This window comes from Paralichthys olivaceus, chromosome 10 (assembly GCF_024713975.1).
Source record: "Paralichthys olivaceus isolate ysfri-2021 chromosome 10, ASM2471397v2, whole genome shotgun sequence".
Taxonomy (NCBI): domain Eukaryota; kingdom Metazoa; phylum Chordata; class Actinopteri; order Pleuronectiformes; family Paralichthyidae; genus Paralichthys; species Paralichthys olivaceus.
Window position 1 is genome coordinate 19107709 of NC_091102.1, and position 27226 is coordinate 19134934.

The following is a 27226-nucleotide window of genomic DNA, read 5'->3' on the forward strand; positions in this document are numbered from 1 at the left end:
TAAGATCAAAGTCAACCTCAGATCAGATCATAGGGAGCTGCAACTCAGTGATACTCAAGATTTCCATAGAGTAAGACACAGTTTGTTGATATTGTCTGTCGGATATTTTCTTATTTGGTAATAATTAAGATCAACAACAACATGTTGCCACAAAGGGCCACCAAGGGAAAGGCCGGCAGAGAGGCAGAGACGCCCAGCAAAAGGAAGAGGGGTGAAAACAGTGAAACTGACCCTTCCCCAATTTCCAGAGGCCAATCATCCATCAATGGCAGCAGATTCTCTTTCCTCATCGGTCACTACAGCAGCTGTAAGTTGTGTGAGAAAGAAAACAAGTGTGCTCCTGTTTTCACAAAATAAGATCCCAACAGATAATACTGTGTAGTTTGGTTTTGAATTCTAAATCAGGGTTAAAGTTAGGATTAGTGCAGTTGACTATGGTTGGGTGATGTTTCAATATTCCTGTGTATCGACATTCATCTGAATCTGATTGTGATGATATGATCTTATGTTTTAAAAAATGCACTTAATCAAATTAGAGGAATGATTCAATATTTTGTTCATGTTTATCACAACTATAAACGTATGTGTGTAGCTGACTTCAATGACAAGTACCAGAAGCTTCAGGAGGTTGGTGAAGGAGGCTTTGGATCAGTCTACGCTGGCTTAAGAAAATCTGATTCTCTACCAGTAAGTGGAAACGTATCTTATTTCACATCACAAATACATACAGGCCCAATCCCATTCCCCCCCCTTCTCCCTACCACTTTGCCCTTATCCTTTGTTTAGTTAGCTGCCATTAGCATGCTAACGCTAACTTTCTGCATGATATCCCGTATTTTCACACAATTTCATGTTGCACCTTCCCTCTTTGAAGCTACACGATGCATTTGTTTTAAACAGTGTCTATCAGTGATGTTACTGAACTTAACTGCTCCTCTAACAACAAAGCATCCTCGCACAGTTAGCCACTGCTAGCAGCCTGAAGCTGTGTGCTTTGTATTCATACATGAAATAATGCAGAGCATCATCCAAGCTTTTCAATTTCAGAGGGTCAAAATTAAAAACTGTGACTACTTCCAGGACCAAACATCGTCAACATTTATTAAACAGGATAAACAGGATATTGGATAAAGTGCAAAAAGAAAACATATTTAGGTAGGCTACATTCGTCTCTTATGTACATGTGCCAGAACCAGATGTTAGGCATCTTTTATTGGCTGCCAGTTCATTAATGTTTGGGGTTAGGTTCTGTGCTGTGGAAAGTGGCTGATGGAGTGAAGGTGTGGGTTTTTGTTCATCTTCATCACAAAGTAAAGTTTGTGGGTGAACTTTACGGAGCAGGCAGTGGGATCTCTAGAACACTAGAAAAAAAAATTTATATCATCAAATACTCAGTGAGTAAGTGGAGTGGGGAGGAGCGCTCGCTCGCCCCTGTGCGTCTAGCCGGGTCATTGTGCACCGTGGCTCAGTCTATAGAGCTTTTCACCAAAAAAGTGTGTCTCCTATTTACAGGCGGGCCAGTTAAGATGGACAGACGATATTTTATCGCTGGCTGGATATAATTGTACCACAAGCCAGAAGTGGCCCACAGTCCTTAAGTTTGACATGTCTGACGTAACAGCTTCTTGAATGGCTGTCCCACTTTGTAGGGTAAGATTTCAACTTCTAACCCTTGGGACTCTGTTTCAAGGGGCATGATAACCCTCAAAAACAAGGGAAGGAGAAGGGGTCAAATGGGATTGGGCCACAGTCACCATCCATACTTTCACCATACTGTGCTGACCAGATGTACTGATATATGATTCTGTCTTACAGGTTGCGATCAAATGCATCCCAAAAGATACTGTGAAGTTTGTAACATTTGTGAGTTTATCATTTTATATATTTTTTGTTTTTGTATTTCTGTTGTTGATGAGAAAAACACATACACAGCCACAGTTACAGAAACACTAATATTGTGTATTGTTTTCCATCAGGTCTTCGAGGGGCAGAAACATCAAATCCCCTTGGAGGTGCTCATCATGGTGGTAGCAGCAGGTCCAGCAGGCTTTATGGGCAAATCTGCAGTCGTACAGTTATTAGATTGGTACGATCTGGGCGAGGAGGTTTTCTTGGTCATGGAAAGACCGGTCCCCTGTGTCGACCTGTTTGACCACCTGAAGGAAAACGGTGATCAACTGGACGAGCACAAGGCAAAGGTACTGAAGCTGTTTTTTAAGCTGCACTAGACTACTTCTGAACCGGTCATCACTTTGAATACATTTAATTTGGCTCCAACCAAAACTATATCAAAAATCAATTTCAACATAAGTTCTTTAAACACTAGTTTCTGAGCATTGAGCTCTGGTGGAAAGCTCCAGGACTGTTACTCCATCAAGCCTGTTTGATGAAAAGCTGCTTCTTTGACAATAATCAGTGTAACTTCAGTCCCTTCTTCACCACTCTAAAGCCTAGTTTATGCTTCTGCGTCGACGCAGACCCCTACGCCGTAGCCTGACGTGCGCCTCCCAAAAATCCTAACTACGCGGACGTCGACGGGGACCGTAAGCGCTGTGATTGGTCCGCTCAGAACGTAAGTTCCGGCAGTTGCTTTTCCGGTCTTTCTTCCTCGTCGTAAAAACCAACTCCGCAAACGTTTTCTTTGTAGCTTGTGCTTCAACATTTGCAATATAAGCATTTGTTCTTCAATATTGATGAGCTCCAACAACAAATACAGCTGCTCCACCTCGGTCGCCATTGTTTACTGTTGTTTACTTTACGGAAGAAAAAGCGAGGATTTGGCTATAACCACACAAACACACCGCTACACCCCCTAGCGGCATGGCGGTGAATTGCAGAGCAACGCGTTCCCTCGACGCAGAACTTCGAATGCTCAACGACCTACGGCGTAGGTACGGCGTCGACGTGACGCAGAAGCATAAACTAGGCTTAACTCATCTGTGTCTCTGTATTTCTGTTTCAGATCATCATGAAGCAGCTGGTGGAGGCAGCCATAGACATGCACGCCATGAAAATGTTCCATCGGGACCTCAAACCGGAAAACATCCTGATCCAAACCACTTCTGATGGTCCTCGAGTGCGGATCATAGACTTTGGATGTGGCTGCTATGCAAAAGACGGCCCTTACCACTCCTTCTCTGGTACGGTTCTGTTCCTGACGTTCATTGAAAACTTCGCCTGTTCCGTTATCCTTTGTTTCTTTCAATCTACTTCTATTTTGCATACAGGAACCAGTGCGTTTGCTCCTCCAGAGTTTTTTTCAACTGACAGTTACGAGGCCGTCCCCACCACAGTCTGGCAGTTGGGTGCGGTGCTGTTTGAGTTGTTGGATGGAAGCATAGAATTTGACACCAAAGCCTTCATCCTCAGTGAGGTGAAAATCAGCAATGAGCTGTCCCAAGGTAAAATCACAGTAGCTGTGTTTTGGTATTAATAGTGTGCAGTTAAAGTGTTCCTTCCATGTTGCAGTATATCAATGCAGATTCCAGACTAATCTTTCCTTTCTCTTTAATTGTCTCTCTTCTCAGAGTGCCAGGATCTGCTGAACATGTGTCTGACTCCACATTCTGACAAACGTGCAACACTGGAGCAGATACGGGAGCACCCCTGGTTGTCATGTTCCTGTGTGAACTGTGACAAATGAATTATTTATAACTGTGGTAGTGGGGGTTTTTTAGTGTCGGAGGCAGGAGGGAGAGAGTGGGCAGGTGGCTCAGGTGTACTGCATTTACTTATTACTCTCTCCCGTCACCAAAGAAGAGGAGGACGTCCATCTTGCTGGGTTCTTCTGATTCAGATACAGATGACCAGGAGGAGTCCATAGAGCATTGTCTGGATCGCTACAAAGCAGAGCCAAAAATGGACATAGACGGGTGTCAACTACAATGTTGGTCAAAGAGAGAGGAGCACATGCCAGGCTGGCACCCATTGCCCCCAGTACCTGTCAACCCCTGCAACCACAGTGCCTTGTGAGAGGTTGTTCTCACTCTCAGGCCATATCATTCAAAAGAAGCACGCTTCTTTATCCCCTGATAACATAAACAAACTGGTCTGCTTCAGTAACTGGCTGAGTGTAAAGAAGGATTAAGTAAATTATGTCTATGGAGTAAAAAATGTTCAATGTTCTGAACTTTCAACAGTATCTTTCCTTTCTCTTTATTGTATTTGCACTGTACATATGTGCACCTTAAAGGAGCTTTGAGGCTGGCGAGACTCACAGGGGACTAGTGCTGGAGATTTATAGTAAATAAAGAGTATTGCGGCAGATAATGCGTTACTTAGAGGCTGTATTGTGTATGCCCCGAACCCTGGCATTGTATGGATCTACGCCGATTGCATGTGGATCTAAAAGCGTCCGATGTATATAGATGGTATGTAGATCTACATACCATATGCTGGAAATAAGGACCAGGTTAAAAAAAAAAAAACTTCTCCTTTAAGCCATTAAAATGGTTTTGAATTTATATATACCTTCTCTGTGTTTATTCTACATTCATTTGATAATTTCACATAAATAAATATACATTATAAGCTTCAGTCTTAAGTAGAAAAATGCAATTCATTTATTGATAAATTAATCACGATTATTTACAGAAATTTGTGCGATTAATTAGTAAAAAAATTTTAATCGATTGACAGCCCTAGTAATTCTTATTTTGTGAGCACACAAGTTCCTTTGATCCTGAGGCATTTTGACCTTTGACAGCTGAACACAGGATACGAACAGAGTGAGTTGCAGCACTGTGCCATATGTGAGATGCTAAGTGGTGGTGAAAAGGAGATGAAGAAAAACAAAGTAAGGAATAGTGAAAAATAAGTTTGCGGTCAGTCACATAATATTTGACTTTTTTCTCATAGTTCTGATCTTGTAATTTCTGAAAACAAAGTAATTAAATGTATAATCTAAAATAAATCTGGAGTGTAAACAAACAAGCAACATTTTTCTTGTTTTACACCTACACTGTGCGATATGAGCCTGATTTCTGAGTAGCATGACTGATTAGACAACCAAATTTCCACTATGCCATGCTTCATTTGCCCATCAGATGGTCGGATGCATTTTTACATACATAAATTTTGGTTGGCCATCTTCAGGCTCTCGCACAGTTAAAGAATAGCTAATAGATAATTCCCCAAAATCAGCACATAGCAAACAAACTTCCACTTCTTCTTAGACAAAATGAATGGACCAGAGCTGAATGTGTGAGCACATAAATCTACTTTTACAGTATGAGGTGAAATTTGACATTAGCATTTTAAGTTGAAATGAACAACCACAACCACAAATCATGTGTTATTTAGCCATAATTAAATAATAATAATAATAATAATAACATTAAAAAATAAATTCTTATGGAGCGAACCCTGTGAGGTAGTTCAGGCAGCTAACTCGAGCTGCGCTGCTCCAATCATCTGACACACATCATGTGACATACCTCATTCTCCACAATCATCTAATATACACACCCACCTCCTTAGGCGGCCTATTTAAGCAGAGAAAAATTTCCCAGCAACCCCTTTTCTCGCACTGCTGCTGCAGTATCGTTACCAGTTGCTTCAGCATCTCAGCTATTGACCACATGATTGTTGTGCCTCCGTGGGTCGTTTTTCTCTCTCAATCAGAATGAGTCTGAGTCCTCCAGGGAAGTAGTCTGCTTCAAAATTGACTCAGAGTGCGAATGGGACGTCTTCAACTACTTTCTGACTCAAGGAAAACTCTGCGAGGCCGAACAAATGCTGGTAACAGCGTTACCGACAGCCTCCTTCCAAAGCCTCGCTGCTCCACCGACCTCCCCCTCACTTGAAGATATTATCCCTCAAAGACAGAAGAAACACGCCTGGAGCAGCTGAAGCTTCCATCCTGTCCCCTCTGCTGAATGAAATCTGCACTGAACGTTCTGAATTAAACAATTAATTCCACAAAATAACTCCATCTCCCCTGCACGTTACGTAAACAACACCAGCGATCAGGCTCATGTTTCAGTACTTTCTGGTGATGTCACTCCCACAGGATTATGGGAGCTGTAGTCATAGAAACATTCAATTATATGACTATAATATCTGCATGGATATAAAAGCAAATATGCATATATCAAAAAGAATATATCTCCGACAGGCCATGACCTCTGCTAAGAAAACCATATATTGCTTAATGTTTTCAGGTTGGTAAAGTTTTGTTGTTTATCAAGAGTCATTCTCTGCACAGAAGTAAGGAAACGCTGGGAAGGAGTAGAAATACTGAGTTCTATAATAAATGAAGATGTAGCGGTATCCCAGATATGCTTGCTTGCAAATAAAATGGATGGTTTGCAATCTGCAGTAACACATAGTTTGCTAATGTTGGCAATCTTATCTGCAAAAGGAACCAGACTTATGAACTGGAAACTGAGAAGCCTAATTGTTTGTTTATAAAAAAATAAAAAAAAAGGATTAAAGGACTTCATAGGTGATAATCATGGAACGTGCAGCCTCAGCACTGCAGGAGCTGAGACAATGATTTACAAGAGCCATGGACACAAAAATATAAACAATAGACATTGAGGTTAAGGCTCTGTTTTATTTAGATTATGAATAGAATACATATAAACCCTGTTGGTAGAGCAATAAGCACCGCTATGAAGGCTGATTGATGCAGTGTACCCCAAGCCAGGAACTATACTTACTATATACTATATATTACTGTATATATTTTGTCTTTCACTCTCGCTTACTGTCTGGTGTTGTAGTCGTGATGTTGGCACATATTATTTGAGTTTTCGTCACAACTGAAGTAAATATACAAATATAAATAAGTGTAAAACTCAAAACAAATGTACATAATATGATCACGTGACAAATCGTCACAACTGAAGTTCACCACAGGTGCTCTGTCATGATTGGAAGGGGAGGGTGAGATGAGGAGTATTGTCGTATTGTATTCACAACAATAGAACATTTTCTAGAACTTTCAGGTGAGGAGTGGTGCCTTGGTAGAGCATGCCAGACGTGGGACAATTCTGCTGCAGAAATCCTATGTTTTTGTTTACAGCACATCAACACTGGCAGCTTCCCTATCAGCGAGAGCTTGCATTTTCCAAGTTGACATTCTAGTCCCCTATGTTTATTGCTCTTCCTTTTCATCCTGAGGTGTCACTGATACTTTACGAACGTTTTCCTCTAGAGCTTGCTGGAAAAGTTCAGGAAAACGGCTGGAACAACTTGGACATTTGCGTTCTCACATACAGCTCTTCTGAAAACTTTTTTAGAAAAATGTCCCAAATGTCTGAAGGCAGCTTAAATAAATCAAGCAACACAACAACAGTTAACATGGAGGAGATTGTTGTTTGTGAATTGATCTCTGTGAGGAAAGACATATACAGGGAGCTACATGCTGACTTGTCTTGATTTACCAATCTGTGTTTGTGGCTGACAGACATGTTTAGATTAATTCCTACATCCAAACAGTGTCAACAATGGCCAAACTTTATCTATTAACTTAGAGTAGCCCATAAAAAAAACAAGTCTTGACTATGACAGGGGTCTGTGTTTTTCAGAAAAGAGTGTGTTTGTAAATGGTTGTATTTATATAGCACTTTTCTAGTCTTGATGACTCAAAGTGCTTAACACTACAGTTTGCCATTGAACCATTCACACACACATTCATACAGTGCATCTATTTGTAGCACTTTTTGTTGTTCTTTGGGGGAAGTTCAGGGTTCAGCATCTTGCCCAAGGACACTTTGGCATGCAGATGATCCTCATGTTTTCACTAGTTCCATTTCATCTAAATTGTATGAATTCTAGTTTTCTTTACCCTAGAATGGGCCATTTATATTTAAATACTTTATATTTACATCGAGGGGGTACTCTCTACAGAGGCTGCCATGTGTTTTACAGTAGCCCAGGCTGAATTCAAGATCCTGCTCCTCACATATAAGGCCCTTAACAATCAAGCCCCTTCATATATCAAAGAACTGATAACGTGCTATCCAAATAGATCACTTCATTCCCAAAACACAGGCTCTCTTGTGGTTCCCAGAGTCTGTAAGAGTAGAACAGGAGGAAGAGCATTCAGCTTACAGGCTCCTCTCCTGTGGAACCAGCTCCCACTCTGGGTTCGGGAAACAGACACCATCTCTGCATTTAAAGTTTAACTTAAAATGTTCCTTTTTGATAAAGCCTATAGTTAGTTCTGGATCAGGTGAGTCCTGAACCATCCCTTAGTTATGCTGCTATAGGTCCAGACTGCTGGGGCAACTCCCATCATCCACTGAGCACTTCTACACTTTTCCCTGTCCCTCTGCCCCCCCCCCCCCCCCCCCCATTTATTTATTTTATTACATGTCAATAACTATTTAACTTTTTCTCTCTCATTTCAGATATCTCTGACCACAGAACTCCAGGACAACAACAATTACTATTTTTAACAACAATACTTAACAACAATACGTAATTTATTATTACATGAATTGTGACTGTGATCAATAATAATCAATAAGTCTTAACACTGTTACTGTTTACATTTTAACTCGTCACATCTGATACCTGATGGTGCTCAGGTGTTCCCAGTCTCTCTTGCGTCTCTCTCTCCCTCTCCTCCCCACTATCACTCTCTCTTCTCTTCCCTCTTTTCCACTGATCTCTCCTCTCCTTCTTTGCTCACCCCATCCTCTCCACAGTAGCCAAAGTGCTTGCTCATTGTGGGAACTATTGGGTTTTTCTGTATTAATACGATTTTAGGTCTTGACCTTCTATGTAAAGTGCCTTGCGATAATGTTTATTATGATTTGGCGCTATACAAATACAATTGAATTGAATAAACTAAACACCTTATGAGTTTTTATGGCAACTGAAGGCTACCACAGGTTCTTTTTCATGTTTGGAAGGAGAGGGGTGTTCAGCTGCAACTTGCTCCTTTGAAGGAATTTACCTGAAAATGTTTTTTCCTATTTACTATGTTCCTATGTAGTGCCTCCTATCCATAGGGCTACACCTAATCTGAGATCAAAGTCAACCTCAGATCAGATCAGATCATAGGCAGCTGCAACTCAGTTATGCTCAAGATTTCCATAGAGTAAGACACAGTTTGTTAATATTGTCTGTCGGATATTTTCTGATTTGGTAAAGATCAAGATCTACAACAACAACATGTTCCCACCAAGAGACACGAAGAGAAAGGCCAACAGAGAGGCAGAGACGCCAGGCAAGAGGAAGAAGGGTGCCCACAATCCTCCTGAGGTGGCACGGAGCGTTGCGAGGGCCACGAAGAGAAAGGCCAGCAGAGAGGCAGAGATGCCAAGCAAGAGGAAGAGGGGTGCCCATAATCCTCCTGAGGTGGCACGGAGCATTGCGAGGGCCCCAAAGAGAAAGGCCAGCAGAGAGGCAGAGACGCCATGCAAGAGGAAGAGGGGTGCCCACAATCCTCCTGAGGTGGCACGGAGCATTGCAAGGGCCACAAAGAAAAAGGCCAACAGAGAGGAAGAGACGCCCATCAAGAGGAAGAGGGGTGCCCACAATCCTCCTGAGGCAGAGACGCCCACCAAGAGAAAGAGGGGTGCCCACAATCCTCCTAAGGTGGCACGGAGCGTTGCGAGGGCCAAACAGGGAAAGGCCAACAGAGAGACAGAGAAGCCCATCAAGCAGAAGAGGGGTGCCCACAATCCTCCTGAGGCAGAGACGCCCATCAAGAGGAAGAGGGGTGCCCACAATCCTCCTGAGGTGGCCCGGAGCGTTGCGAGGGCCAAACAGAGAAAGGCCAGCAGAGAGGCAGAGACGCCCTGCAAAAGGAAAAAGGGTGCCCACAATCCTCCTGAGGTGGCAGGGAGCGTTGCAAGGGCCACCAAGAGAAAGGCCAGCAAAGAGGCAGAGACGCCCAGCAAAAGGAAGAGGGGTGCCCATAATCCTCCTGAGGTGGCAGGGAGTGTTGCAAGGGCCACCAAGAGAAAGGCCAGCAAAGAGTCAAAGACGCCCAGCAAAAGAAAGAGGGGTGAAAACAGTGAAACTGACCCTTCCCCAATTTCCAGAGGCCAATCATCCATCAGTGGCAGCATATTCTCTTTCCTCGTCGGTCACTACAGCAGCTGTAAGTTGTGTGAGAAAGAAAACAAGAAAATAAGATCCCAACAGATAATACTGTGTAGTTTGGTTTTGAAATCTGAATCAGGGTTAAAGTTAGGAATAGTGCAGTTGACTATGGTTGGGTGATGTTTCAATATTCCTGTGTATCAACATTCAGCTGAATCTGATTGTGATGATATGATCTTATGTTTTAAAAAATGCACTTAATCAAATTAGAGGAATGATTCAATGTTTTGTTCATGTTTATCACAACTATAAATGTGTGCCTGTGTGTGTGTAGCTGACTTCAATGACAAGTACCAGAAGCTTCAGGAGGTTGGTGAAGGAGGCTTTGGATCAGTCTACGCTGGCTTAAGAAAATCTGATTCTCTACCAGTAAGTGGAAACGTATCTTATTTCACATCACAAATACATACAGGCCCAATCCCATTTCCCCCCCTTCTCCCTACCCCTTTGCCCTTATCCTGCGTTTAGTGAGTGTTAGCATGCTGTTATTAGCATGCTAACGCTAACCTTTTGCATGATATCCCGTATTTTCAAACAATTTCATGTTGCACCTTCCCTCTTTGAAGCTACACGATGCATTTGTTTTAAACAGTGCATATCAGTGATGTTACTGAACTTAACTGCTCCTCTAATAACAAAGCATCCTGGCACAGTTAGCCACTGCTAGCAGCCTGAAGCTGTGTGCTTTGTATTCATACATGAAATAATGCAGAGCATCATCCAAGCTTTTCAATTTCAAATGTCATTGAGCCACCTGCATTAGCATAGATGTTATTTAGATATTATCAATGTGTCACTTTAGTAACAGCTAGCACTAGCACTGGTTTATTTAAGATCTCAACAATGTTATTACAATGACATCCCAGGAAAACCTTTTGTTATGTCTGTTGTGTTTTCGGGACAATTACTGAAGATCTCAATCAGTGGTGTTAAACTCAAACACAGAGAGGGCCAAAATTGAAAACTGGGACTATGTTGAGGACCAAACATCGTCAACATTTATTAAACAGGATAAACAGGATATTGGATAAAGTGCAAAAAGAAAACATATTTAGGTAGGCTACATTCTTCTTTTATGTACATGTGCCAGAACCAGATGTTTGGCATCTTTTATTGGCTGCCAGTTCGTTAATGTTTGGGGTTAGGTTCTGTGCTGTGGAAAGTGGCTGATGGAGTGAAGGTGTGGGTTTTTGTTCATCTTCATCACAAAGTAAAGTTTGTGGGTGAACTTTACGGAGCAGGCAGTGGGATCTCTAGAACACTAGAAAAATAATTTTATATCATCAAATTAGTGAGTAAGTGGAGTGGGGAGGAGCGCTCGCTCGCTCGCTCCTTTGCGTCTAGCCGGGCATTGTGCACCGTGGCTCAGCCTTTAGAGCTTTTCACCAAAAAAGTGTGCGTCCCATTTACAGGCAGGCCAGTTAAGATGGACATACGATATTTTATCGCTGACTGGATATAATTGTACCACAAGCCAGAAGTGGCCCACGGTCCTATAGTTTGACATGTCTGATGTAACAGCTTCTTGAATGGCTGTCCCACTTCATAGGGGAAGATTTCAACTACTAACCCTTGGGACTCTGTTTCAAGGGGCATGATAACCTTCGAAAACAAGTGAAGGAGAAGGGGTCAAGTGGGATTGGGCCACAGTCACCATCCATACTTTCTCCATACTGTGCTGACCAGATGTACTGATATATGATTCTGTCTTACAGGTTGCGATCAAATGCATCCCAAAAGATAATGTGAAGTTTGTACCATTTGTGAGTAACTTGATCAGATTAATCATTTTATTTTTGTTTTGTTTTTGTACTGTTGATGAGGAAAACACACAGCCACAGTAACAGAAACACTTATATTGTGTATTGTTTTCCATCAGGTCTTCGAGGGGCAGGAACATAAAATCCCCTTTGAGGTGCTCATCATGGTGGGAGCAGGAGGTCCAGCAGGCTTCGTAGGCAAATCTGCAGTCGTACAGTTATTAGATTGGTACGATCTGGGCGAGCAGGTTTTCCTGGTCATGGAAAGACCGGTCCCCTGTGTCGACCTGGTTGACTACGTAGAGGACAACTGTGGTCAACTGGACGAGCACAAGGCAAAGGTACTGAAGCTGTTTGAGTGTGTCAGACATTTTTTAAGCTGCACTAGACTACTTCTGAACCTGTCATCACTTTGAATACATTTAATTTGGCTCCAACCAAAACTAGATCAAAAATCAATTTCAACAAAAGTTCTTTAAACACTAGTTTCTGAGCATTGAGCTCTGGTGGAAAGCTCCAGGACTGTTACTCCATCAAGCCTGTTTGATGAAAAGCTGCTACTTTGACAATAATCAGTGTAACTTCAGTCCCTTCTTCACCACTCTAACTCATCTGTGTCTCTGTATTTCTGTTTCAGATCATCATGAAGCAGTTGGTGGAGGCAGCCATAGACATGCACGCCATGAAAACGTTCCATCGGGACCTCAAACTGGAAAACATCCTGATCCAAACCACTTCTGATGGTCCTCGAGTGCGGATCATAGACTTTGGATGTGGCTGCTATGCACAAGACGGCCCTTACCACTCCTTCTCTGGTACGGTTCTGTTCCTGACGTTCATTGAAAACTTCGCCTGTTCCGTTATCCTTTGTTTCTTTCAATCTACTTCTATTTTGCATACAGGAACCAGTGTGTATGCTCCTCCAGAGTTTTTTTCAACTAACAGTTACGAGGCCGTCCCCACCACAGTCTGGCAGTTGGGTGCGGTGCTGTTTGAGTTGTTGGATGGAAGCGTAGAATTTGACACCAGAGCCTTCATCCGCAGTGAGGTGAAAATCAGCAAAGAGCTGTCCCAAGGTAAAATCACAGTAGCTGTGTTTTGGTATTAATAGTGTGCAGTTATAGTGTTCCTTCCATGTTGCAGTATATCAATGCAGATTCCAGACTAATCTTTCCTTTCTCTTTAATTGTCTGTCTTCTCAGAGTGCCAGGATCTGCTGAACATGTGTCTGGCTCCACATTCTGACAAACGTGCAACACTGGAGCAGATACGGGAGCACCCCTGGTTGTCATGTTCCTGTGTGAACTGTGACAAATGAATTATTAATGCATTAGTGTGTGTGTGTGTGTGTGTGTGTGTGCGCCAGAAAGAGAATATAAAATGTTCAAATGTTGATTTGAATAAATGCTTCATTTGAGTAAACACTGTGTATATGAATATGATTTAATATTCGTGACATTTTTAACTTTGAAAAACAACTATATCTGACATTAAAAACTTAACTCATATCCCAAGGTAATTAATTGATCTTGATGAAGAAAAAAATCAGGCCTACAGTATGTTCTATGCATATAAGTGTGCCAAATTTGGTGCAGTTTGATTGGATTGAGACTGTTTGGCTGGGAGGTATGCATTTTAACACTCTATTCTATAACTTTCTACGTTGTTGAGAGGTAACGGAGATGATGTTTGAACTACAGCAACGGTGGCAGTGCACCCAGACTCGACCTTGTAAATATACCTCACATTGATGTTTTGTAGAAACATCAATGAAGCTGCAGCATGCTAAATGAAAATGTCCTCAATGGCTAACAACCTATTGGCTGTCACAGTTACATGATATTCACTTCATTGAGTATGTTGTTGCACTCAAATAAAACTGATTAGATACACATTATAAAGTGTTATTAGAAAAGTCATTGAGTTTCAGCATCAGTTTATGTTTTTAAGTACCATCACACACAATATAATAATTTGACTTATTTGTAAAGCTACTTACTAACATAACTAACTGTCTGTCAGGTTATTATTAAGGGTTCCTAGAGGAACTTTTCATCTTTGTTGGTTTTGGCGCTTCTGTGGACAAAAGCAGTAGTGTCCGTTAAAACCTCGGTCCAGGCAGCATGTGCATCTGTTTTTGAAGTACTGAAAAACAGACAAACATGTAGTGAGTTTAGGACACACACCAAAAAAACAATGTGACCCTGCAGCTCTCTTCAGATTGTTTTACTTACTTACTCTATTGACAAAACACAAAACAAGGAGTGCATCTGTTTACATCCTCTTCTCAGATCACTGTCTCTCTCTGCTCCAAATGCAAACAAAGCCCAACAGGGGGAGGATTTTCGAAGATCAAAATACTCCAAAATATTCATATATGGACCCATTTGTCATTGAAGACAATCTTCTAGCAATATTAGAACCGTTTTAACATTATCACTGAGTATTTAATACATTTGTACAGGTACAAGAAATACATTCTTCCTCCTCCTCCTATTGTGGGCAAATGGAAATGGAACAACATTCAATCAACATTGAGAATAGTTTATAGAAAAAGCCTTTTTTGTGTCTAATTTGCTGTTGTGGGTCATAAAGTGGCAGCAATATTAAAATAAGACCGTTACCAGTTAAGAACTCCTTGTTGGGGCTTTAAAATTTGCAAACTATAAATACCTGTGAAGAATGAGGACGTTTTTTTTTCTTGTTCAATTGACTTTTGGATATGATGAGGTGCCCAGCTCCCATTTGTCTTTTAACATTAAAATCATTTTAATAGAGATGTAAAATGACAGTTTGAATGTTTTAGGCATGGATTAATTAAAAGAGACCGATTGGGCATAATCATCTAAAAGTAATTTCCCATTATTGTGTCTCTTTGTGGTTATTTTGTGTCTCTTTGAAGTTGTTTTCTGTGTCTTTGTGATCATTGTGTTATTTGGTGGATGTTCTCTGTCTGTTTTTGTGTGTTGCTTTACGTCTCTAAGTTGTCAACAAGAAATTCTAACAGAGGCTCGGGCCAAGAGCCCCCTGACCTCTCAGGTGCCTGGGTCTGTGCCCGTTTTGCCCGTTCAGTAATCCATCCTGGGTCTCAGGGGACAACCTCATGCCAGCTCTGCTTGCTCCTGCAAAAAACTTACAAAAGGACAAGCTTGTGGGGGGAAAAGACATCAGACGTGTGCCACACTCCCTGCTGCTGTCATCCAGTAACTTTGTCATTAAATATTTTTCTGCTGCTGCTGACTCTCATGTCAATTTTGTACCACAGCAACTCTTCCCACTAAGTTTATTTACCACACAGAAGCTGAGCGTCTAAGCTGAGCATTTGCATATTGCAGATCCATGCACAGAGTAAGTAGATCAGTGTTCCCTGTTTGTGCTCAACAATTGTATCTAAGGACTGAAAATAATTTGTCGGCATCCCAAGCTGTAAATAATCAATACCCATGTTTAGAATTGTTGGCCTTAATGATTCCTTATGTGTTGGTCATCATTTTGAGCCTTTTTTCTCACTGCAAACAATGTAGAGTATTTATAAATGACTGGAGTCTTGCTCCTGTGATACTGGCTTTAAGATCAACGTGTGTGACTTGTCATTAACATGATGTGTCACTCTCTCTTCTCTCTGCATATTCAATGACTTACTCTACACAGTCAAGGTCAGTGGTCATCAACTCCAATGTCCAGAATAGTTTATTACAAAAAATAGAAACAATAATGACAAAATGAACTTCCGGTTATGGTGTGACATTGGTAAGACGCGTTTCAGACTATTAACACAGCATTGAAACTTACAGTAAAAATGGTTGTTCTATACATATGTCACACCTGTGAAACTTAGTCAGTTTAACCCTGACATTCCTGATAATTGACCTAAATGCAATGTTAATGTTGGGAGTGCCCAAAAATTCAGTTGTTTTGGAAGAATACAGTTAACCTGGTCTCACGTATAGCTGCCATAGAGGTCCCTCTTGAGGCAAAGTTCTGTATATTAGCTATCTATCCTAATCACTTTGTACCAAGCCGCAATTTTTGGAAAGTGACCAAGTGGAAATGAATGAGTGAAACGGAATAAAATAGCAGCACCTAATAAGATTAATATGAATTGTTATAACTAATATTATTAATGAGAGAGCGTCATTTTATCTAGGCTTTTGATTTTTATTTAATTTAATTTATTTGTATTTGTATATTTATATTTGCATTTACTTTAATTTATTCTTATATATTTCTATATTTTTTTTTTTATTATTGTATTTAATTTTATTTAATATCCTTCTTTACCCTGAGTGTTTGATTGTGGGTTGGGGGTGTTCATAAACGTTTAAAATTGGATTAGGAAACACAAAACCATGTCAATACAATACGTGACACATGCATAGTTAAAGTAAAACCAAGGTTAAAATCATACATATAATTTTTACTTTCTTACAAAGTTAATACTAAAATTAAATAGTGTGATCACTCTCCAACATACAAGAATGTAACAGATGCCTCTGTTCACTGATCATACCCCACTACCACAAAGTAATTATCGATTATAAAATTATCACTAGAAAATGTTCTCTTTGCTGTGGAGGCAGTTCACCGATGAGTGGCGGTTAAAATCTGTAAATACATAAAACCTAATCGCAGAATGCAGTCGTTATGGGAAGAGAACACTAATCAACTTAAACCACTTTATATGCCATTAGGCAGAGTCCTGATGGTCGTGCCCTTTCTTGTATGACGATGCGGTGCTGATTAAAAGCTGACAGGATGCTTTGCAGCGTGCCTGCGAACGCAGATAGACCCTTTTCCACGTCAGACATTTTGACTGGTCGAAGCACAGGTGTGAGTAACAACATTAATAATGGCGGCTTCCATTAAGCGGACCAGTAAACCATGTCGCGGAGTGGGAATGCACAGTGACAGACAGAGGCCTGGGAATGGCTCACCTAAATGGAATGCAGCCGTCGTTAATTGGACTTGTTCCACCTGTGCTGTCAAACATTCAAAATGTCTGACGTGAGAAGGGTTGATGTGGGGTTGATAAATCAAACCTAATAAAACGATTTCCATCTCAATTGTTTCAGAGAGGGAGGCTTTGATAAAGGAATGATTCGATAATACCACATGTAAGGAACTAAACCACAAATATATGAACTGAAGTACGTGATGAATAAAAAACTTAACAATAATAACAGCTCTGTCTTTGTGTTTACTGTCAGCCTCACCTCTTTCCTCTGCCCTGGCTGGTGTAATATGCACAAAAGAGTTGGATTGGTGCCTCTCTGTCTGAGGCATCTGAATTAGATATGAAAGTCCTTCAACAATGTACTGTTAACCATAACCTGACCTTGGGTACTGCCTGGAGAGCAGAGAGTATGTGTGGAATCAGACAGGCCCTATTCTCATAATGGTGTACAGATGTAATGTGTGAGGATGGTCAAAACTTCCTTAACAGGTTAGTCTGGAAATATTTCAAACCATTTACGCTTTTTAAAGAAGTGTCTAGGTGTTGATGTTGTTGACTTCTGTGGAAAATAGTCAAAAACTGGAATATAAACGTATCGATATATATTGTGTAGAATAAAACCTTTCCAGCATTTCTTAGTGGAAGAAGTAATAACACAGAAATTTCTCAGCACCTCTAGTAGGTGTATAACAATTATATCACCTTACCCCTGTGCTCATTCTTGCATCTCATGTTGTGAATCCATCTGCAGATGTTGAACAAAACCGCAGAAAGACCAGCAATGACTTTAATCTTTATGCATCTGAAATAGCCACAACAAACCATAATAAACGTGCAGATCTGATTTCTTTTTCACTTTTTAAGTACATGCAATATAGTGATAAAGTGGAGAATCAACCTTGGTGGAGGTATGTACTCTCCAAGCCAGTGTGCACAGAGAGGCAGAGACACAGCGGGCCAAGGGGGCGCACAGTTTGACAATGAAATACAAATTTTACACATTGGATTAGAGTAAAAAAACAATTATGTGGCAGTAACTGTTGACAGTGTGACAGACTACAATAAACAAATCAGTGTATAGGAAAGAGATAGAGATAGGAAGATAAGGTAAAAGATGAAAAGCTAAATGTCTTTCTGAAATCATTAATATTCTGCAGGCTGGATGAGGCCCACAGGTCCACCAGTCGAGGATCACTCCTCTAGATGTTCCCATGTTCACTTCAAAGTCAACACATATCCACTTAGCTACATTTCAGATGAGAATGTTGCTTTGAGGGAACACTGAAGCATCCACAAAGGTTTGGTACCTTCCACTCACTTGCCCAGAGATAATATCTGTATCCCAGATGAAAAGATTTTCCTCAAAGAATCAATCATTTTTTTGACCAAATCATTTGTAACAAACAATCACTTTCATGATGCAAGTGTCTCAAATGGAACAAAACATTGCTTTAAAGCAGGTATGGGACTGAAACCGGCACCAGCTGCGTGATTCAGGCTTTTCCATATCATGTTTTTTTGTATGGTTAAATATCCTGAGATATGATTATCATGTGTTTATACACTATTCCAGCTGTATAGGAATCACTGTGCTAATATACTGCAGCTATCTAGAATGTTTGCAAGTCACTCTACAGCCTATTATCCCTCAATCCTTTGTGAGCTTTTTTAAGATTTTTTTTTTTGTTTTGACATTTTAATAATTTCTTACATTTCTTGGGTGCAGATGAAAAACAGAAACTCGTAGAAAGGGATAAACTGTCTACAATTTTGAAATGTCTCTGATTAAGGGCTCAGATACGACTCCATGATGAGAATCCCTTTAGCTTAAAAGATTTTATTTGAAATTAAAAAGGGAGAGAAACCTTCTCTCAACGCACTTTAAAAAGGTTTACGGATGAGAGCAAGGTCTCAGTGAGACACAGTGGAGTGTAAGAAGAAAACTGACTAATGCAAGTTTTAAAAAAACTGCTTGCAGGTGATCTCTATTCTTATTACACAGTTATGTTTTCTTAAATGCTTCCAAATGCTGCAGTGCTGAAAACATGATGAAATCCACATAATCAAAGAAACAATTTGTAGTCCATTAAAATTCAGTTTTTTCAAATAATGATTGTCATTGACATTTACTGATACATTTTGTACAGAATCTTCACTTTGCCAGTGGTCAAGATCTTAGACATAATCTTGAATGTCAATGACTGAAACTAAAATATGACAGTTTAATTGGTGAATGACTCTGGGGTTATCACAGTTTCAAAGAAAAATGAGAAGCTCCTTTTTGATTATGGTCAAAGCTGCGCTACAATACTCAAATACTGAGGATTACACATGTTAGGGTTCAGTAAACCAAGCTGACTCTTACAGTCTCTCTAAAACAGAAGCACCAAATCAAAATACCATGAGAAACTTTCAAATAATGGAAAATGTATTACAACCTCCCGGGAAATTACTAACTGGCAAGCACTTAAAGTATTCAGAAAGGAATAAATAAGTATATAGTAATAACTTTAAATGAAAACCTAATTGTTTGTTTCTTACAAATTATTTTAATATAATTGTTTCAATAATAATACTTGAGTTAGTTAGACATGTTTCAATTTGTGAAAACAGCATCTGTTCATCTAATAGTGCTTGGATTTATAACAGGGATCGAGGCTTCTTTATTTTTTTTAATGGTTTGATCAGGTTTGTAAGATTATAAGATTAGTGCACAAACACACACACACACATTACTATTGAGTATTGTCTGAGAAAATTAGCACCTTCTCTTTCTTTGGCCCAGCTTATTCTTGAGTAAGGTGTAGAATAAAAATAAAATAATTTCACTGGTTCAGCTAGATGATTCAAAAGTCAAGTTTCTCCCTCTTGCCGAAATTGCAGATGTGATATGACTCTGCTTCAAGTGTTGGTGATATTGACACTGGCAGTTACTCACCATTTGTTGTGAGTGTTCCAGTTTGAGTGAGGCTCAATACTGCAAAAGTGAGGCACAGCTTTTCCTAAAAGTCTTTATAGTTCCAAGTTCTGTGGTATTTTGTTCCTTTTTTTATTTTTGTCCATAGCCAAACACTTTTAATAATGTTTTATTACTGCATGCAGTTTGAATAATGATTCAAGACCTAAAATCAGGCTTAACATCACAAAGAATGAACAGTCGCCACACCTCGAGTTCAAAGCAGGAAGAAAAGACGACATATAGCTTGGTAACATCATCTGTCGATTCCTTTAAGATTTGAATCTATGTCCCATTATTTTTTACATGTTGTGATCATGCTGAACTGATGAGCATGTCGTGTTTGTCTCCTTGTTCTGTGACACATAATCTCACGGTACATCAATAGCTGCCTGAGATGAGATCTCCATTACTGGTTTTGTGTTGCATGCATGTGGGGCCCATTGCCCGGAAATGTCGCTCTGTTCCTCTGAACCGTCTCTCTCCACATGTGCCGCTGCGGCGGTATCGGACAGCTCCCGCGGCTAATGACGTTGGTGCTCAGTGGGTGAAAACCAATGCATCACGCAGAAAAGAATTGTGAGCGAAGGAAAAAAAAAAAAACAATGGTGGCGCTGAACTTGGTAGTTTTAAAAGGCTGTTCATCACAATGGTCCCACTGTCAGGCTTCCTGCCTGTATATCTACAGGGGGAAGCCAACCCATGTCAAACTCATTTATAGGCTTGGATGTGCAGAATTAGCTCATCAAAGACAGACTGCAGGCGGTCAGAGACACATGGATGTGTTCAGTTAAGAACTGGCATTTAGTTCATGCCGACATTTTCATTCAATTTATCTAGTTAAACTTAAAAGCTCAACTTCACTCCTCTCTTGAAAATGTGAGTTTGCTGGACTTAATCTGAATAATCCATTTTTAAACACTATCAGTTTGGTTTACATGAAATAACCACTTCAATGAGCCTCATGTATTATGTTAAATAAACAATTGTTACATTAAGGTGAGATTTGTTTATTATCAGTTGATCAGTTTAAAGGGTCCATTCTTCATCTGAAATGAAGAACGTGAAGCTCTGGCTGCTCGCGAGAACAAGTAAAGTTCAGAGAGCCTGTAAAATTGTAGGGACTGAGGTTCATTGTGGTTCACACAGCTTTCATTAAAAACAGCATGACAAGTTGTCATTGTTTCTGTCTTTTTCAAGCTACAGTCTGTAGTCAGTTTCAAGCCTCAGGGTATGCTGGGAAATCTGCTCAAACACTGATCAAGTTTTTTAGAAATAATTCATGAGTCCAGCAAACTCTCAGCACTCGCTCACATTCACTGGACTTATCTCATGGTAAAACGTCATCAATGAAGACAACATCATGTTTGTAAGGTTGGATACTGAAATGTATGGTTAGTACTTACTGAATCACAACGCATAGGGTTAGGGTCAGAAACTGGTGCCTCATTTCTGTGCCTGAGCTCTGAACATGAATAGTTTACCTGCCTCCAGGCAACATCATCATCACCACATGTGTTATATATATATAGTTGCACTTTATGGCTCTTACATTTTAGCACTTTGTAGTTTGGCTTTTTTGAAGTAAATTGTGCTTACTTGATTCTTGTCGTTCTGGGTTTGTTCCCATTATTGTAAGTCGCTTTGGATAAAAGCGTCAGCTAAATGAAATGTAATGTAATACAATGTTCTGACTGCAGAAAATGTTTGCCTACAGTTAGGTCGTAGCTAACTTAAACTGGAGTTCATCTAATAGTGCTTGGCTTCTTAAACTGTAAAATGTTTTGATCAGGTTTGTAAGATCTTATTAGCGCACATACACACACACAAACACACACACACACACACAATAAAAAATCCTTTCTTATCTTCATCATCACAATCACTTCTGGCACCATGGCAACTGTTTTTAAATCAATTTAGCACCAGTATTGGAAACGACCAAAACCATACATTTGTAACTTTAGTGGTCATAAAATAAACATTCCAATTATGCATTTTTATGATTAATCTAAACTTTATTTACGTGAAATTAATGAGGAATGGTTAACTGACTCCCATTTACTTCATATATGATGTTTTGCAGTGCAGATGGAGCAACTGTTTTGACAACAACATGAGTAGGGTTTTACAAATTTTTGAAATATCTTGAATTATCCAAACAGCTTAAAATGTGACATAAATGTTCATTCAAACAATACATTTAATTATAAAATATATTATAGTATGCTCTCTGCATGACGACTAGTCAGAAGCGGAAAAATGCAGCAAAGTGGTTTCTAATAGATTTGATTTAAAAGTGGACCACTCCACCTGCTGTGATCGCACAGACTCAGCTTTACTTCCTCTGATGTGACCACAGCTTTAGCAGCATTTTCACATCCACTGTTATATAAAAAAATAAACCATGAGTGCAGCATGTGTATAGTTAACGCACATGTATAACACAATCAGATAGTCAAGTCAAGCTAAATCAGTCAAACCAGCACTATTGCTTATTGGTTGAAATGGTGATTGCATTTCTGGTAGATGACCTACAGGTGACATCACTCTTGATGGTGTCAGTCAACTCCTTCTTGCTTAAGTATTTGGTCATGTCCACTGTTCTTGGTCTGGGTCAAAACGAACTTCAGGCAACCAAGAAATATCCTGGTGCTGCTGGGAACAGTCTGAGGTTTGGAGGCAATTTTGGCAAATTGGCCACACTGTGTTAACACTTCCATTAGCATCCTTTGATGCCCACTGGCCCAAACAGCATTTTCCCCCGGAACAATCACTGGAATAGAGCATATGTAAAAGGGTGGGAAAAACAAACAAACAAACACTGACTGTTTACACGGACACCAAAATTCCAGTATTAACCCAATGAAGACATTAGTCTGAATGAGACACTGTCATGTTAACACCATTTTCAAATCAACTGATCTGAATAACATTCTCAGAATAAGCAATGATCAAAGCAAGACGTGGCGTTTTCTCATCTTGGTTTTATTCAGTATGCATGACACGTACGCATCTTCATCACATATGGCATTTGCGACATCGACACACCAGTCACCAATTGCTTGACAACACAAACCTGGTGTGTAAACAAGATAGAAAAATAATGAGGAGTTGTAGCCTTTGCAAAATTAGAAAGAAAACACCCACAATAGTAATGGGTAGCTTCAAACATTAAAATACTTGGTGGAACAACGTTGGATGTAATGAAATCGGTCATTATCAGCTCTGTAACATGAAGACGGGAATATGAGTGGAATGTTTTACAAGCAACTCATGTAAACAACACAGTGGAAATAATGTCTTATCCTAATAAGGTCAATAATCAGAATATTGCTGCAGTGTAAACACACACTGTGAAATTACTTTAGAGTACATTCAGTAATTGATCAACTGTGGAATTTGGAAAGTCATGATTAAAATGATTTAATCTCATTCATGTGTGCAGGGAGCCTGCCCTGTGACATTCAGAGGTTGACCTCTCCAGACAAGACAAGTGAGAAAGTTCAGATCTGTGATGCTTTGTCTCAAGTCTTTTCTGTCTGGAGGAAGTGAAGTAGATTAACTGTGCGTCTGTGTGCATGACTGAGATGTCAGTGGAGAGTCACGCCTGGTCAAAGCTGGCACCATAGCTCTCAAACAAACTGGGGAACAAAGCAGAGGGGAAAATGATTTGTATACCATGAGAAATATGTGGGTCCAGCGGGGCCACAAAACACCAAATTCTTTGTGGTCTATGAGGCGGTTATGTGTGGCCAGGATATCAATAACTACTGGAAAAGGAGGTTTCCAGTCCAGCTGTGTGAATCCTTGCATCTTGGGTGGACACCTTCTGCAAGATCCCTCATTTTGTTTTACTAAATATAACTAATTATTAAGTGACTTAAATATTTGATGTATTGTCACAATGTGTTTAGGGTGTCATTAGAATGCATGCAAAAACAGTGATGCCAGTATTTCACACGTGTTTTAGACAACAGTTCATATATACACATCCCTCCAGTAGAAACTGTGTCAAGGTGCATTTACGCTATTCTGGGGACTTGCAGTGGCTCAGCTCTTTACTTGGACACATTATGTTGTTTTTTCCTTCGGTTTGTCTCCTATCTTTAAGTAGTGAAGTAGGAACTTAAATAAAGGTCACTTTGTGGAAGTAACAAATCTCCAACTTCAGCAAAGCCAAGGAAGGTTTATTAAAAGTGAAGGTAATTATAAATAAAAGTACAAACAAAGCCTTATTTGTACTGGTTTCCTGTTTTCTGGCGTTGAAGTGACTTATAACAACATGGTGCCAATTAAAGATCTTGTTTGTGGTTGTTTCGAAGGCCCAGTAACTCCCAAATAAGCTGCACTTACCTCCTGTCTTGTAATAATTATTTTAATCTAAAAGATGGAAACAGGCTAATAATAACATCATCATGGGCCAATATAGTTGTAGAAAAAAATAAATTCTTCAATCACGAGACCTCATACGTGTGCTTTGTAATATCGGCTACATGCAGCTACACCTGCTTTTCTTCTTTATCATTTATTTGTTGTAGCTATCAGGATTCCCTGTTTGTAATGTAATGCACAGACAACTATAACTGGAGTACTCTGATACTTAATGAAATTGCACACCTAATGAGTCTCAAATTTTGAAATATCCATAACTTGGATTAGAAATAATTTCAAAATATATTTAATTGCACCGGACATGAACCTTAATGAAATCCTCAAGAAGAGGAAATCATCTGAAAAGGAATACAATTTCTAATCAAATTCTCATCATATAGTTTCTTTTTCTTTTGCCTCTGTCCTGGTGAATGTCTTCATAAACTTTATCCAGTAATTTTCCAGTGGTTAAAATACTTTCCAGAACATTTGGTCACATAAGTGACTTGTGAATATTTGTATCTATTATTAATGACTGTGTAAAACATATTCCTTCTGTTTGTTGCTTTGATAGACCTAAAAAAGCTTTTCGATAAAAACTGCAATTACACAGAACATTATGAAACTTTCTTCCCGGTCTAAAAGCTTTACAAAGCACTGCAGCATTACAATCCCATTGAAGACTTAGAAGCAGGGAGAAAATGGGATTTCATGCACTTGGATTAGTTGGAGCCTCCTTTATTAAGTGCAGAAAATGAAGAAATCTATGGTTTATGTAGTTCTTTACTTCATGCTTGCTCTGTTTGCCAGCAGGTGTCTACAAAAACCGCAGCAGTGAAAGTGAGTGTAATGGGTCTTTAGCATTAAATGTTGAGTTTGAGGCGTTGCATATCAAGGGAAATTAATTTAAAAGGTATCTGCTAATGAAACAAATTAATTAACTGAACTCATGTTGAGTATGTCAGCTCCATGCATGTTCTAAACAAGCACTGCTGGCTGTAGGGAATGAACAAGTCTTGCCATTATTTTTAATTTGTGTCAGGCACTTTTCATTAATATTAGCTCATTAAAGGCCTTTATTTCACTCCCTTCCTCCCTGTTTACAAATGCAGTACTGACACTTGCTACATTAACTAGCTACTGAAAGAAAGTTAAAATAGATTGTGCCCATTTGACAATAAGGGAATGGGAATGTGGTAGGAATATAATGATTCTGAGAAACGCTCTGTAATTTAATGAAACACAGATTTTGATTTGTGATAAATATTTTGTTTTGAAGGTAAAGGTAAGTTCAATTGTATAAGAAGAAGAAGTTGTAACTGCTTAAACTGTAATGGTATCTGACTATAAAACCATAAATAATGAAAAAACATACGCACAGAGCTTAATTCATTATCTTGTCTTTCAGTAGCACGAAACCTTAGAATCTGCAATGTTCATAATGTATGTTGAATCACAAATCATTTAAAACAGGAAAGGATTGACTGATCACTGGAAGTATGGAAAAAAGTGAGCAACGTAACTGAACTTTGGACTCACTTATTTTCATTTTACTTGACCTTTATCTGTAAAATATTCTCAGTTTAGTTAAGAGGAAAACTCTACATTGCACCTTAAGTAAATTCAGTGGACTGACGACAATCAGGCCTAGAGAAATCAGTAAGTACCAAATCTGTTCAATAAGACACAATCTAAGAGATCAAGTTAAGAGGTGGATAACTAGTGCGAGGTAGACATGTTCAAGTTTTAGGCAAATGTCCACAAGGGTCCACTAGGATCAGAGTGACAATAATATACTCATCAGAGAGCATATGCGTGGCTTTGTGTCTACAAATACTGCCTACAAACATCAACAAGAATACACTGATCCAATCATTCCTTCTGAATCAAAAGCACATTCCCTCCGTCTCCTTGAGTGAGTGACTACTGGTGTTGTGTGGTGAGTGGGAGCAGTAGAGAGTAGTTGTCGACAGCTCATCAATTACTAAACATAACCTCTCATCCAAAAACAATGGGCCCGCCCCTCCATGGTCACTGCATTTCTTCAGTGCTACAGTCTGAGCTATAAATAGATTCAGATAGAGGGAGCATGTCAGGTGTTAGATTACCTAGATAAAGTTATAACAGATAAATGACAAGCTAGTTCACCATCATGAGTTGTGTAACGTGACTTTACAGTCGGTCTCCAAGATCCACTCCCTATAATCAGAGGGACCTGCAATTATACAATATAGTACAATGGCACTGAACACCAGCACCAGGTATATTACATACTAAATGGCCAAGTCAAGAAGCATGAAAAGAAAAACATGGAAACTGGATATAGTGATCAACCACTCTATCAGAATCAGAAGTACTTTAATAATCCCCTTAGGGAAATTCAAACGTCACAGAGCTCCTGAGAAACAGGTGAAAGAGTAAAAGCAGGTATAAACATAATAATATAGAAGTCAAGTAAGACTAAAATGAAATAAAAGATACATATGTAGAAATAAAAACCGGGTATGTATAGATTTACATATATATATATATATATATATATATACTATATGTGTGGACCATAACATATTTTATGGTTTTTAATGGTCAGTAATGTCAGTAATTTACTGCTCCTCTCTGTGAGTATCATTCACACTGCGCACTGCCAACTGGATCGAGCTGCGCTCGCCCCACCGTGCTAGCCCCGCCATCCCATCCAGCTGTCCATACATTGCCTAAGTTTACAAATTCTGCTGTTTTTACCCATTCTGAGTCTACAGATGTGTTCGATGAGGCAGTCTATGTGAGTGACTGCATGCAATGAATGAATGAGCGCAGCCATGAAGAAAGATTTTGCTCATTTAAGAAAAGTATCAGTCATTACGTGGTGATCAGTGTTGATATCGTGGCGTCATTTCCAACCAATCAACTGTAGCGGGTCAGAGACATCAGAGTGAGGTAGGTCAGTATGATCTGTTGTGAAAATAATAAGCTACAATGTAAAAACTGTAGGTTTTGCAAAATGTCTGGCTAAGTACCGTCAAAAAAAGGAATGAGAAATGCAATTCAAATCATAGAAAATACCTCATAAATCATCATATATAAATATAATATTATCAACTTGGACAAAATAAGTATATA

General features: G+C 39.5%; 2 protein-coding genes across 7 annotated transcripts; both read left to right on the forward strand.

Moving 5' to 3' along the window:
* The first annotated feature begins 36 nt into the window (after window positions 1–36).
* On the forward strand, window positions 37–4463 carry LOC109631107 (serine/threonine-protein kinase pim-2-like). 3 transcript variants are annotated; one of them, XM_020089705.2, is made up of 7 exons: window positions 37–307; window positions 593–687; window positions 1816–1863; window positions 1977–2198; window positions 2963–3140; window positions 3228–3401; window positions 3528–4463. In XM_020089705.2, exons 1-7 carry the CDS (start codon window positions 142–144, stop codon window positions 3641–3643), a joined length of 999 nt encoding a protein of 332 aa, XP_019945264.2. In that variant the 5' UTR covers window positions 37–141; the 3' UTR covers window positions 3644–4463. The 3 variants fall into 3 exon arrangements, with proteins under 3 accessions (XP_019945264.2, XP_069389419.1, XP_069389420.1); XM_069533318.1 differs by having other exon boundaries at window positions 2963–3401; XM_069533319.1 differs by lacking the exon at window positions 37–307 and adding an exon at window positions 1513–1650 and having other exon boundaries at window positions 2963–3401.
* A 3865-nt stretch (window positions 4464–8328) lies between these two features.
* LOC109631104 (aurora kinase B-like) lies at window positions 8329–13244 on the forward strand. Of its 4 annotated transcripts, none has more exons than XM_069533314.1 (7): window positions 8329–9696; window positions 9745–10060; window positions 10337–10431; window positions 11778–11825; window positions 11942–12163; window positions 12460–12898; window positions 13025–13244. In XM_069533314.1, exons 1-7 carry the CDS (start codon window positions 9127–9129, stop codon window positions 13138–13140), a joined length of 1806 nt encoding a protein of 601 aa, XP_069389415.1. In that variant the 5' UTR covers window positions 8329–9126; the 3' UTR covers window positions 13141–13244. The 4 variants fall into 4 exon arrangements, with proteins under 4 accessions (XP_069389415.1, XP_069389418.1, XP_069389414.1 ...); XM_069533317.1 differs by having other exon boundaries at window positions 8330–9696; window positions 9841–10060; XM_069533316.1 differs by having other exon boundaries at window positions 8333–10060; window positions 12460–12637; window positions 12725–12898.
* Window positions 13245–27226: the final 13982 nt, after the last annotated feature.

Excerpts from the sequence above, each read along its gene's own strand:
- LOC109631107 (XM_069533318.1), top strand. The coding sequence starts at position 142 with ATGTTGCCACAAAGGGCCACCAAGGGAAAGGCCGGCAGAGAGGCAGAG. Across the intron at positions 688-1,815 it reads GAAAATCTGATTCTCTACCA|GTTGCGATCAAATGCATCCC; the intron begins GTAAGTGGAAAC and ends TCTGTCTTACAG. Across the intron at positions 3,402-3,527 it reads CAGCAATGAGCTGTCCCAAG|AGTGCCAGGATCTGCTGAAC; the intron begins GTAAAATCACAG and ends CTCTCTTCTCAG.
- LOC109631104 (XM_069533313.1), top strand. The coding sequence starts at position 9,127 with ATGTTCCCACCAAGAGACACGAAGAGAAAGGCCAACAGAGAGGCAGAG. Across the intron at positions 12,164-12,459 it reads TGGACGAGCACAAGGCAAAG|ATCATCATGAAGCAGTTGGT; the intron begins GTACTGAAGCTG and ends TTTCTGTTTCAG. Across the intron at positions 12,899-13,024 it reads CAGCAAAGAGCTGTCCCAAG|AGTGCCAGGATCTGCTGAAC; the intron begins GTAAAATCACAG and ends CTGTCTTCTCAG.